Genomic DNA, 13,231 nt, shown 5'->3' on the forward strand with positions numbered 1-13,231 from the left:
AGTAAAATTAAAGTACTGTGTTTTTAAGCAATGGCTTATTTAAGTAAACCCCCAAATAATGAGCAATCACACAAGAGTTAAGGTGTGATTTGTGATCATAAATCCACACAACTGGAGGTACTAGATTGTAAATGATTGTGTAAAAAAAAAAAAAAAAAAAAAAAAAAAAATGCTAGCTCACATAAAAACAAAAATGTTAAAATATGTAACACAGTACTGTAATTTTATAATGTTACTTTAAGACCATGGTAAAAAAAGTCTTTATTTAAATTACTAAGGCTGTAATGTACTGTTACGGTACATATGTTGTTCCAACATTTAGCCATAAAAATAAAAAAAAAAAAAAAGTCCCAAGACACTGAAAAACAAATGTTAAAATATATGAAACAATATACAGTACCTGTACAGTAATATCATAAATTCTGTACTATTTTAAGGTTTAAAAATAGTATAGCAAAATGTTAAGGTAATTTGTATTTCCCTGACATACAAACCTGAAGTTCTTTACGAAAGATTTGGCTTGAAAACACAAGCTGGAACTGCCATATAATTGACAAGGTCATTCACTAACGACAGGTAAGAGGAAGCCCCACCCACCTGTTGGTATGCACTCCACTTAGCTTTCTGGCTCCAGTACCAGAGTGAAGGGTAGCCGAGGTGGGCCGTTGATGTAAAGAACTTCTGTTTGTATGTTAGGAAAAATACAATTTTCCTACAAAATTTGCTATTTCTTCCTACACAAATACAAACCTTCAATCTTTACATAGTAGACTTACCAACTGGTGGGAGGAATCTCAGTACCCTCTGAACCAAATAATTGGTTCTAACCAACCGGGACTACCTTCCTAGTCTGGAAGCACAGAAGAAGGGATCCCGCACCTCTAGTTTGTTGGATAAATATGTTGCAACTCCTAGACTTCTGCCATAAAGTTGTTTGACAGTTTGCTTTCATTACCTGGTGAAAGCTGAACAAGCGTGTTGTAGATAATAAAACATGCTATTATAACCAATGGATTTGTTTCATTGCCTCTCCCTTTCTCCCCTTGTCTAGAGGTGGGGGGAACTTGCATCAATAAATACACAAAAAGAAGGATTGGAAACCTTGTCATGCAACTCGCCTGCAATCCTTGTCCATCCAGCACATAGCAGTGCAACCTGACTCTCTGCCCTAAGCAAGAGAAAGGTGAAGAGAAAAGGGAGGAGACCAGTCACTCACATGCACTCTCTAAGCTCATCAAATATCTTAGACAAAATGCTATTTGTCCCCTTAGGGGAGCCAGGTGAACTACATAACTTGTTGGGCAGCCACCACAGGACCCAAGGAAAGTGTATCAAGGACTTGTGGGCATCATCCCAAAAATAAAATAAGGTGAATATGGTCTGGTGCAACCTCACCCCAGCTTGCAACACCTGTTGAACAGATAGGTTTTTCTGGAAAGCAAGGGCGAGGCAATGGCCCTGACTTCGTGAGTTCTTACCCGCACGATACCCTGTCTTCCTCACCAGACGAGGCAAACGCCCACTTCAGTGTCTCACGCCAAAGAGAGATCGTGTTCTTGGGCACCTCTTTCTTGGTTGAGCCAGTACCAACAAAGAGGTGTTGACACTCGGGCTTGAGTTGGTGAGTTTTCTTAAGATAGTACCACAGCACCATAACAAGACACAGTAGCATCTCATCCAAATCACTACCAACAAAGTGCTCTAGGGAGGGGGATCAAAAAGGACTCCAACCTGGCATCAGGGACTGACAAATTCTGAGTATTTAAAATGATTTCCAGAACAAGCTCTAGCGTAACTGATCCCCATCCCCACGAGTGCTTAACATTAAAGGAGAGGTCATGAAGCTTGCTTGCCAAAGCTGGGCAAGCAAGGAAACAGTCTTAAAGGTCAGAGCCCTGACGACTCTCTCAAAAGGCTCCTCAGAACAAGGGTCACATCTCACTCAGGGGGCCTGAATTCTCTGGGTAGGCAAAAGTATTTTGAGCTTCTCAGAGTATGGAAATCTCCCATGAGGAAGAGATCAACTCCTTTCAGTTTAAGGACTTGGCCAAGGCACATCTTTGCTGTGTGGTCTCCTGGTATGAGTACTTCCACAGCCTAGTGATACCTTTCTAAGAGCAGGTGACATAGCAGGTTGTGCCATAGCGGAATATCTCTTGGGGCTTCGGATAACAGAGCTGACAGGTCTGGATACCACTTGGGGGCCACCAGAGTCAACCTGAGATTCAGGGTAATCCGCACCCTTTTGATTACCTGACGAATCAAGCAAACAATGGACACTCAGAACATGCTAGACTGATTGCATTCCTGCCTCCTGCATGAGCGGCCAAGGGTAGAAGAGTCACCTCGATAGAGGAGAGGAACCTATTACAAGGCCTGTCTTTCCCTGGACAGTGCCTGAATACCTAGGGCTTCCTCTCTAAGGTGGATGGCTTAAGTGACTGAAGGTTTTGCAGATAATTAAAACTCCATCATACAAAAATATATTAAAAAATAAGCAAGCATGCAAAAGGAAAGCAAAAGCAAGTCAGAGCATACCAGCAGGTGGTCAGGGCTTCCCCCAACCTGTCAACAGTTAACCTTGTCTGAAACTCAAGTGACCATTCCAGCCCACATTTGCCAGCTAAATCCTATGTGAAGAACTACAGGTTTGTATTTGTATGGGAACATAAAAATTACTATCATGATACAAGACATTTGACAGATATAGTTTTAGCATTTGACAGTGCAGCAGCACTAGTTCAAGGAACTACGCAGTAAATTTAAAAGTGTAGTTATGTTAGTGTTATTTCCAGTGTGTTGCTTACAATGTATTTGTCTTTAGTCCTACGGCTCCAACTAAAAGTTCCTAATGCTAGTGCTATTAGGCATAATAATGCTATCCCATTGAAAACTAAGGTGCCTACGATAAAACGTTATGAAAATGGTGAAAAGACTGTTGCTATAGCTTGTTCTCTTAGCCTGAGTTGCACAACAGTATTATCAATCATTCACAATATGACATGGAACACACCAGTGTCACCCACCAGGTCTTGTACAGTATATGCTTTTTTTTTTTTTTTTTTTTTATAATCATTCACCCACCAGGTCTTGTACAGTACATACATTTTTTTTTCACATTCTTTATAATCATATGTTTAACTATCAAACAACTTACTGTACATGCATTAACATTGTTTTCAGATTGCTTTGAAATTTAGTTTAATAGTACTGTATTTATTAATTTTTTAAAAGGGCTTATTCAACTTTGAATTAACATCATAAAATTGATCCTAACAAAGGCTAATTTTCTTACCTCTAACATCTGCTGCAATGAAAGAGTAAAAGGCTGGTAAGGCCGCGATGGTGATGGGGATAGTGGTGGATGTAGGTGATCAATGGTTTCATCCTCCATGTGGTTATGGTGATGTTCATTTTGAATGGAATCATCTACATGGTCATCATGGTAATGTGAGCATAGTCCTTCTCCACATGCTACCTCCGAAGAGTCACGGGAAGAGCCACCAGATCCATGTGCAGAGCAATAGCCACCATCACGAGAACCCTAAAAAGCAATTCATATTAATTTAATGGTGAAAAATACAGCATGAAGAATGAAAACTTGATCGTATTCAGAAATAATCAATGAAAATTTACTTTTTTAGTTGAATAATTCAGCCATCAATAGTCCTTACACCTACATTTAAAAAAATGTAATACCTTCCTAAATCATAATCACCAATCATACTTAGAAGAAACTACAAATATGACAAGTGGATTTTACATAAAAAAATATAACACTTACAAATCCTGTCCTATCAGTAAATGAATACCACAGTTGACCTACAATATTTGTGCTCTAGTTCATTCTAGGACCAAAATTTCCTCAACATGATACATTCATGATTCCATTTCCATTACACTACTAAAGTACAATATGGTCCAGCATAATTTTTTTTTTCTCGTCCAGCAATTCCCACTAGCATGGAAATTCGGTAAGTCGTCCCATGAAGTATTAAAGCTACTGCTGTGGCACTCTTTTGCCAAGCCTAATACAGCATTAAATAAAAATACCTAACCATGCCTGCAATATCTTGACATCCACTAGTGACATAGTAGCAAGAACATCACATCTCATTTGGATTCATTTAACAAAAGAATTTTTTGCACTGACCTCAATAACAATAGTATAAATAAATAAACTTTATATATTTACTCAATTTGGAATCGTACAGCATCTCCAAACCTTGTACAAATCTGACCAAAATCACTGTTCCATATAACACAAAAATTAATTATTCCATGGAATCCATCAGATGAAAAATGATACACTATGAGGTTCAAATTATTAATAAGCAAGATATATATTCTACTATTTGTGCCATATTTCAAAATTCTTCACACACTAGTAAGCAATAAGAACATTTAAACACGACATTTTTATAATAAAATAGTTTTATACATACTTACAAATAATTACATAGCTATAGTTTCTACTTTACGCAGCAGCTCAAAATTCGAAATTCATGGTAGCGCTCTTTTGTTTTGGGTGTAGGTATGCTGCACCGCCCACTATCGGGGTATAGTAGGTACAACATAGCTAAAGAGCTCAACTCATTTATGCTCTATGTCCATGAGAGGGGAGGAGGGCGGGCTCCGATCATGTAATTATTTGTGTAAGTATATATAAAACTTTATTTTATTATAAAAATGTCATTTTTATATAAGTAACTTCCAAATAATTACATAGTTGAATCCCACATTGAGTGGAGTTGGGATGAATGGAAATTTACTACTCGATATGGAGGATAATTTGGGATAGCAAATTAGCTAGCATCTTGAAATGCTTGTTGTAATAACCTTACCTGGTGAGGGAGCAACAGCAGACGGGTACTGCCTCTGGTTGTGGCTCCTCTCAACCTGTGGCGATAGAGCCAAGGGTCGCCTTTACTTGAGTGAGTGCTTTGCAACATAGGAGGTTAATCGCAGGTTGCCAAAGCTAACAATCACAAAGGGTCACATGAATAATATGTGGATCTGCCCTTGCCATGGGCACAGTACAATAGAACAACAAGACCAGATAAAATTAACCTACACCACACGAAACTTTAGCCAAAACCATAAAATACAGATTGGTGACACCCACAACTCAAGTGTCCACCAGACTTCCCAAGAAGTACAATTATCCTTATTCAAGGAGAGTGGATAGAGGAAAAAGAAGGCGTTCCTCCTATTCTTCATCGACCAATGCCATGCCAGCTGCGAAAAATAGACCTAAAGTACTGCATTTTTCGTACAATGTTTCAATGTCCCGTAAGTAAAACATAGCAAACACTGACTTGCACCTCCAAAATGTAGTTTGCAAAATTGGAGAGAGAGGTTATGTTTGAAAACCAAAGACATCGCCAAGGCTCTTATTTCATGAGCCTTTACTTTGCACAAGGGTAGTGAATCATCTTGAACTCCCGAATGTGCTTCCAAAATCACGGATCTTAAAAAGAATGATAGTGCTGTCTTGGACAAAGGACGGCTGGTTTTTTTTTTTTTTTTTTACAGAACACCAAAGATTAGGGGCTGATCCTCTTAGGTTTTTGGTTCTCTCAAGGTATACTCTCAAAGCTCTTACAGGGCAGAGGACTTTCTCTTGATTGGATGGGCCTCGTACTTCTGAGAGGCTCTTGATAGAAAAGGAGCGAGGCCAAGGGTTAGCCAAGTCCTCATTTTTGACCAAAAAACCCAATATTAGCGAGTATACCGCATTGCCTTGTGAGAAACCTATCCTTTTATCAATGGCATGAAGCTCGCTGGCTCTCTTGGCTGCAGCCAGTGCCATCAAGAATAAAATCTTCCTCGTAAGATTCCGAAGTGACAATGAATCTAAAGGTTCAAACGGTGGTCCTGCTAGCCAGTTGAGGATCACATCCAAGTTCCAGGCGACTCTTGAGGGTTTACCTTGCTTACTAGTATTCAAATGTTTGATTAAATCACTGATGTCTTGGTTTGAAGACAGGTCTACTCCTCTATGTTTGAATACTGAACTCAACATCACTCTGTAACCCTTGATGGTAGATGTTCCAAGTCCTTTCGATGTTCTAAGATATAAAAGAAAATCTGTGATTTGGGTGTTTGAGAAGAGGAAACATTTCGCTCTCGGCACCACTTCCTAAAACTGCCCACTTGGATTGGTAGACTGTAGAGGAACATTGTTGCCTGCACTTAGCAATAGCCTCTGCAGCCTTCCCTGAAAATCCTTTCACTCTGACAAGCTCCCTGACAGTCTGAAGCCTGTCAGAGCGAGAGTGGATAACCCTTGATGGTATCGGAGGAAGTGCGGCTGTCTGAGAAGACTTCTCCTCTGAGGAAGTAGCCTTGAGAAGTCTGTCAAAAGGCTCAACAGATCGGGGAACCACTCCTTGTGTGGCCAAAAGGGAGCAACTAGGGTCACTGACATGTTGTGTGTATTGAACTTCCTCAACACTTCCCTCACCATGCTGAAGGGAGGAAAGGCGTAAAGGTAGAGGTTCAACCAGTCCTGCAACATGGCACCTGTTGCCCATGCTTGTGGGTCCGGAGCCGGGGAGCAATACAAAGGAAGACGATTGTTCCTTGACGTTGCAAACAGGTCTATCGATGGCTTTCCCCACAGCTTCCACAGGTCGGTGCACACCTGTGGACTGAGTGTCTATTCCATCAATAGGACCTGTTTGCCACAACTCAAATAGTCCGCAAGGACGTTCATCTTGCCCTGAATGAAGCGAGTCACTAATTGGGTCTTGTTGCTCCTTGCCCAAAGAAGAAAATCCTTTGTCACTTCGTAGAGTGTAAAAGAATGGGTCCCTCCTTGATTCTTGATTAAGCTAGGGCGGTCATGTTGTCCAAATGAACCGCTACTGTCTTGTGGAAGGTTAGCATTGCAAAGTGTTGAAGTGCCAGATGAATCGCTTTTAGTTCCCTTACGTTGATATGGAGGTTTCTTTCGGAAGGAGACCATGTTCCTGACACCTCCACGTTGTTGAGGGCTCCCCAACCCAGATCTGAAGCGTCGTATGAGTATAACGTTAGGTCGGGGTTCGTTGGAGTCAGACCTTCCTGTCGAGAATCTGTCTTCCGCTAGCCACCAACGGAGGTCCTCTTTTATTTGGGGAGTGATGCTGAAAATTAATGAGTCTGGGAACGACTTCCTTTTCCAATTGGCCTTGAAGTAAAATTGCAGTGCTCTTGTATGTAGCCTGCCTAATGGAACGAACTTCTCTATGGGAGAGAGTGTTCCTACAAGACTCACCCATGCGTTGGCTGAGCAGGAGTGGCAAATTACGAAGTTCTGGACTTTCTTGCGGCGAGTTAGTATCCTTGTTGGGATGGAAAAGCCCGAAAACTCAGAGTTTATCACTATCCCCAAATATAGAACAGACTGAGTCGGGACTAACTGTGACTTCTTGAAGTTTATTAAAACGCCTAATTCTCGGGCGAGACGAAGAGTTTTCTGCAGGTCCTCAGCTCACTGAGATCTCGAGGGAGAGCTTAGGAGCAATCGTCCAGGTACAGAGTGATGTTTATCCCCACAAGGTGTAGCCATTTTGCTAGGGGAGCGAGTATCCGGGTAAAAATTTGCGAGGCCATGGAGAGTCCGAAGCAGAGTGGAACACAAATCTCAGATACTTCCTGGAGTCCAGGTGAATTGGAATGTGGAAGTAAGCATCTTGCATGTCGATCGTAACCATGCAGTCTCCCTGATGGATGGCCGACAAAACCGACCGCTTTGTCTCCATTTTGAATTTCGTTGTTTTAACGAAGCGGTTCAGGGCACTGACGTCCAGGACAGGTCTCCATCCTCCCAATGACTTGGGAACCATGAAGAGGCAGTTGTAAAACCCCTTCATGTTTACATCCTCGACTACTTCCATGGCTCTTTTCTAGTAGGGCTGACACTTTCCGAGATAGGTGTGTCTGAGTCTACCAAGTAGGCTGCTAAGCCAATGGGAGAGGTTATACTAAGGGAGTTTTCTCCCTGAAGGGGATTGCATAGCCTTCTCTTATACTTTCAGCACCTACGGCTCCACATTTTTTTCCCCCCCATACTGTCCAGAAATGGGAAAGTCTTGTTCCCAACGGAACTCGGAGGACACACTTCTCATTTTCTAACAGTTGATTTGTTAATGGGTTTCCTAGATGGCCTGGAGGTTCAGAGGTTGGCTCTAGGTAAGGACTGGAAATGGCCTCTAGAACCTCGAAAGGGTTGTTGCTGCAGGGGCGACGACATTCTAGTTGTGGTGCTCTATGTGGCTCTTCCAGAGAACTTAGTTCTTTTGGTGGATTGAGTGAGGTGGTCTTGAGTAGACTTCTTCTGTAGATCCACTGAAATCTGTTCCAGAGTGTCCTGCGCGAACAGACTATTCTTGTCCAGGGGTGCAAAAAGAAGCGAAGACTGTTCTGATGGGGTGACTCCTCTTGCTGTGTACGAGCACCACAAATCTCGTTTCTTGAGGCCTCCTGTTGTGAAGATGGCTGCCAGTTCTAGGGCTCCCCAGTACTCCCAGCCAGTCCGAAGCGAAGTTCTCTTGAAGGGACGTACGGTCTTCTATCTTCTTGGCTAGGGCTCCCACCATCCAATCTAGAAAACTAAAGATCTCGAAGACTTAAAATATATCTGTAAGAAGATGGTCTAACTCCAAGGTTGTGAAGAGAATTCTGGCTGAAGAGAAAGCAGAGTGATGAGAAGCATCTATGATACTGGAGAAGTCCCCTTGAGAGGAGGCAGAAACTCCCAAGGAAGGAGCTTCTCCAGTTGCATAAGACAGATACTTCTGCCTTATCAAACGAGAGGGAGGTGCACAGAAAGCCATCTTCCCGACTTTCCTCTTCTCTGCTAGCCAGGCATCCATGCAGCTGAAAGCTTTCTTCAACGACGAAGACAACACCATATGCGGCAGTCTGGCGGTACCTGGTGGTTGTCGCATCAAGTAGGCTGAACCAGGCAATAATGGGACGACAGGGGAGAAGAACGATAGGTAGCAGACCAGGAAAAACCTGAGCAGTGCCGAGTAATGAGAGGTAGGTTGCTCCTCTTCTGCAGGTTCCTCAACTGGCAAAACGGATGATCCTGGGGGTTCCACAGTGTCTTGCGCACTACTGGAGTTGGCTTCTCAAGAAGGCTCAACACTCTATCAAGCCGAAGTTGAAGCGGCGACAGAGGGATCTTGAGAAACATACGGAAATTCTCTTGCGGCGTCCAAAACTGGAAATTCTCCTTGCGGGGTCACAAAGAAATTAGAAGTGGGGTGTACTACGAGAGAGGCGCCCCCAGCGACTGGACGCACAGGCGATGGGCGCCCACCCGCTGTTGAAGCAGACACTGACTCCTTGGAAGTGACCGCATTGTCCGTGGACACTTGGCGCCCCAAGGATGGGCGCTCGGTGATCCGACGTTCCCGCTCTGAGCGGTCAAACACGGGCTCTTCTAACTCGGAATCTGGGCGCTCACGAACAGGCAAGGCGAGAAACTCTTGTTGGCGACTCCCAAATACTACAAGAAGGGAGAGGGCTACGTTCTCTCTCTACCGCTCGTTTACGAGACGGGGGCCAATCTGAAACCACTGAAGCTACTGGCCTTTTCAGTGGCCTAGATACATGGGCAAAACGGTCACTGCATTTCTTGGATGCGGGAGAATCTAAACACCTGGGATTGGCGGACAACAGGCTCGGATGAGGCTACGACTGCTCGTGGGCAAACCCCACCGACCTCCCTTAGACTGCCAGTTTGCTTCCTCCCATGTTTGCATGGGGAGTTTAGCAGGGACCTTGGTCTAGGAGCATCGGTGGGACAAACAGCCGCCCCCTCCACTGACACTTCACTTGACACTACACTATTAAATTTGTCCATTAGGACCTTCACAGGGTTCCCAATCTGGGAAACAGTATTAACAAGTAAATTAAATTTTTTATCTACCCGTGCTTCTAAGCTGGCAATGGCATTGGGTTTGCAGAATGAGAGCTAGGCACAGGAGTGACAGAAAAAGCTGGAGGACTGGAAATGGGAGAAAAATCTGTCACAGGTGTTGAAGGGATAGGCATAACATCAATATCATCCCTTGAAGAATGACCTACACTAGCGGAAGCCTTTCCTTCGGCCCTAGCTGTAGCTTTTCTAATTTGGTCACGTTGCAATCTGTCCAAGTGTGTCTGTAAAGTTGTAAAGTCTTCCATTTACCCTTCTCACAGTCTTTACATTCGTCACAATTCAATTCCGGAGAACAAATTTGTTCCCTACAAGTACAAATGGTATGTGAGTCTAGTTTTGCAGGACTTTGCTGCAGTACCTAATGCTAGACAAAACAGTCCGACATAATGGTCAATATTCCAAATGAAGTCACAATCGAAGAAGTATCCAAAATTCTAGCTAAGCTAGATAGCTGTGCTACCAAAAGCAAAGAGTACTTTGCCAAACATGATCTCCGACCATCCGCGAAAAAACAAAACAAGAGCTGCTAATAACTGGTGTTCAGTCATTAACTGGCAGAAACGAATTGAGCTCTTTAGCTATGTTGTACCTATTCTTCCCTGATAGTGGGCGGGGCAGCATACCTACACCCAAAACAAAAGAGCGCTACCTCGAATTTTGAGCTGCCACGTAAATCAGAAACTATAGCTATGTAATTATTTGGTAAGTTACTTATATAAAAATGACTGACATACAAAACAGTCAGTTACAAAGTAGTGTCTGTTACATTTATACAAGGTTAAAAATAATAATGGATATAATTTTTACTGCAAATGCCATAAATGTATATATATATAATATATATACTGTATATCTCTCCTGGAAAACCAAAACCGTAAACTAAGAAAAGTTAGCTAGTCTAACCCATATTCTCAAGGTTATGTCTTATGATTAAATCACAGGCTAGACTTGTAAATACTTTGAAATGATCCAGGTCATTCAAAGGTCTGAAAGTGATGGTACAAGCACAAATACGCTAGCTGAAAATGCTTGGAAAAATATCTTGCAAACGAGATACCTAAAGTATGGTATTTAAGTTTACTTTTGTAGCTATTGCTAACTGTTCTTGATAACTACCATTAGTCTCCTAAAATTATGATCACCTTGCTAACTACATCCAGTTTATTCTCAGGTTTGGATAACAATCTTGAAGTAAGACCAGCAACAAAAATCATCATGTGGATTAGACACCCATCCAGTAACATGCATTTTTCAAAATTCAAAAGCATTGTCCCTAGAAATTTCAATCATGGAACTAGCATTACCATGCACAGCATCTTTAGGAATTTGGATCACATATCACGTCTAAATTACCGCCACACGCTACAACAACTATTGCAGTATTTTCACTAAAACCCGATATATACACCAGTATTAGAAGAGCTCTGGCAGTGCATTTAATTATTATTATTATTATTGTAGTTAACAAGACCATCAAATCCCATTTCTAAACTTTTGTATGGCTTGACTTAAAGATTAATTCTAAAAATGGTGAAAAATTATAGCAAAGTAATGATAAAGAAATCAGATGGTTTAGTGAGAAAATACAAAAACAAAAGGAACATGAAAAGTTAGAGACAGAAAATAATGCAACTAGGGCTGCATGAATGCTGCAAAATAAAAGTTGTATTGTCTCCAGTGCACAATGCATTATATGTACTCTATACACATGAAAACTCAAGCTGTACGGTTAGTAAAGCAGCAACATAATACTTATTCAAATTCTGCAAAAACTACAGTGTAATTTTTACTCCTTTTAATGTTGAAAACCAGTGTTTCACTACACTAAATAAAGTGACTTCAGAACAGTTTTTTATTCTGTTTAGAACAGTTTATTAAGTGGAAAAAAATGTGGCAAAGTCCAACGCATACAACGCATACAAATCATCATACCTGTGAACACCTCGACACTAATGAATCTGTAGATGCAGTACATTCTAATGGGTGTGGAGAATTACGACTACAACGATGATGGTGGTGATGTTCACTGTCTCTATATGGACCACGACAACAGCTTTCCTTTTCTTCACTGCTCCCTCTCTCACTTCCTATATCACTTGCTTCCATGCTACCACAATGACTGCTACACCTGGTTATTTCTTCTGGCTGTTCTAAAGGTGTGTGAGAATTTCCTAACGGTGGACCCAAGTGAGAGCTTCCTCTACAGAACATATCATTCCTAACCTGAGTACAAAACACACAATTATAGTTGCTGCCAATCACAAAAATTATTCAAAAATAATAACTACTTATTAAAAATGATTTTAATGACCTGATATGAAAACCAATTCTTACAATACAGTGACCATACAACCCTGTAAATATGTCAGTACAAAAATCCCTGAATTAATGGTTTTTAGCACACAGGAATAAAATCAGTTCAAAAATAAAATCCAGATTTTTTATAACAAGACATAAATTTGTCTTTTGGAATTACAATACAGCATCAAAAAATAACTTTATATAACTGGTGAGAACAAAGGAATAACTTTATCAGATACCCAAGAGAAATGTTTCATACATCTAATAAAAATTTTACCTATATAGTATACATCTTGTGGAAAGAACCAACAATCCCAAGGAAAAATAGGCCACATTTTCTACAATTATTCATTAAAAATTCCAGTCCCCTATATTATTACTTGAGTTTTCTAGGAAGCAAGCATAATTTTCTTTCATCAAATTCATTGCATACTGAGTTCTAACATATAACTCCTATTACATGCTAAAGAAAACCCTGTGAACATGTTGACTGAAAATCAGGAATGCTGAAGCTGACACTCATAACCCATGGGCTATACACTGTGCACTTACTTTTTAACTAAACATTTATTAGCTCCCCATGTTAGTATCATAACTAATTATTCAAAATTGACATAACATATTGTTATACATTAAGCTTACTATGTAACATGGATCAAGTTTGACTAAACTTTAATGTAAAAAGTTCCCCAATGTTTTTCTGCACTACAATACTGTAACTCAAGTCTGTTTCCTAATTTAATCATCAACATTGTCAGATGTGCCACATTTACATCTGTTGCTTAAAAGTGTAGCAATATATTCTATTAAAATACAAGAACCATTTGAAAATTAAATGGATGGTATGAGACTACTTGCTACTCCTAGTAAAAGTACAATTTAGTTTCCTGATAGGAAAATATTGAAATTAGTCAATTTTCAACATAATTGCAATCTCTAACACAAGAATAACAGAAGTTTGGCATCATTTCTTTTCATTGCAAAAGTAAGTAC

The 13,231-nt window shown here is 40.9% G+C and overlaps 1 protein-coding gene across 4 annotated transcripts in view; it reads right to left on the reverse strand.

The window, feature by feature from the left end:
• Positions 1-13,231, reverse strand: part of LOC136839258 (gametogenetin-binding protein 2) — a 62,965-nt gene that overhangs the window by 1,604 nt on the left and 48,130 nt on the right. For all 4 annotated transcript variants that reach the window (XM_067105048.1, XM_067105047.1, XM_067105046.1 and 1 more), the window contains exons 9-10: positions 11,870-12,160; positions 3,296-3,544 (exon numbers count right to left, since the gene is read on the reverse strand). In XM_067105048.1, the coding sequence (XP_066961149.1) occupies positions 3,296-3,544; positions 11,870-12,160 (540 nt within the window). The remainder of the gene's footprint in view (positions 1-3,295; positions 3,545-11,869; positions 12,161-13,231) is intronic.

The sequence above is a fragment of the Macrobrachium rosenbergii genome, chromosome 6 (genome assembly GCF_040412425.1).
Source record: "Macrobrachium rosenbergii isolate ZJJX-2024 chromosome 6, ASM4041242v1, whole genome shotgun sequence".
NCBI classification, from domain to species: Eukaryota; Metazoa; Arthropoda; class Malacostraca; order Decapoda; family Palaemonidae; genus Macrobrachium; species Macrobrachium rosenbergii.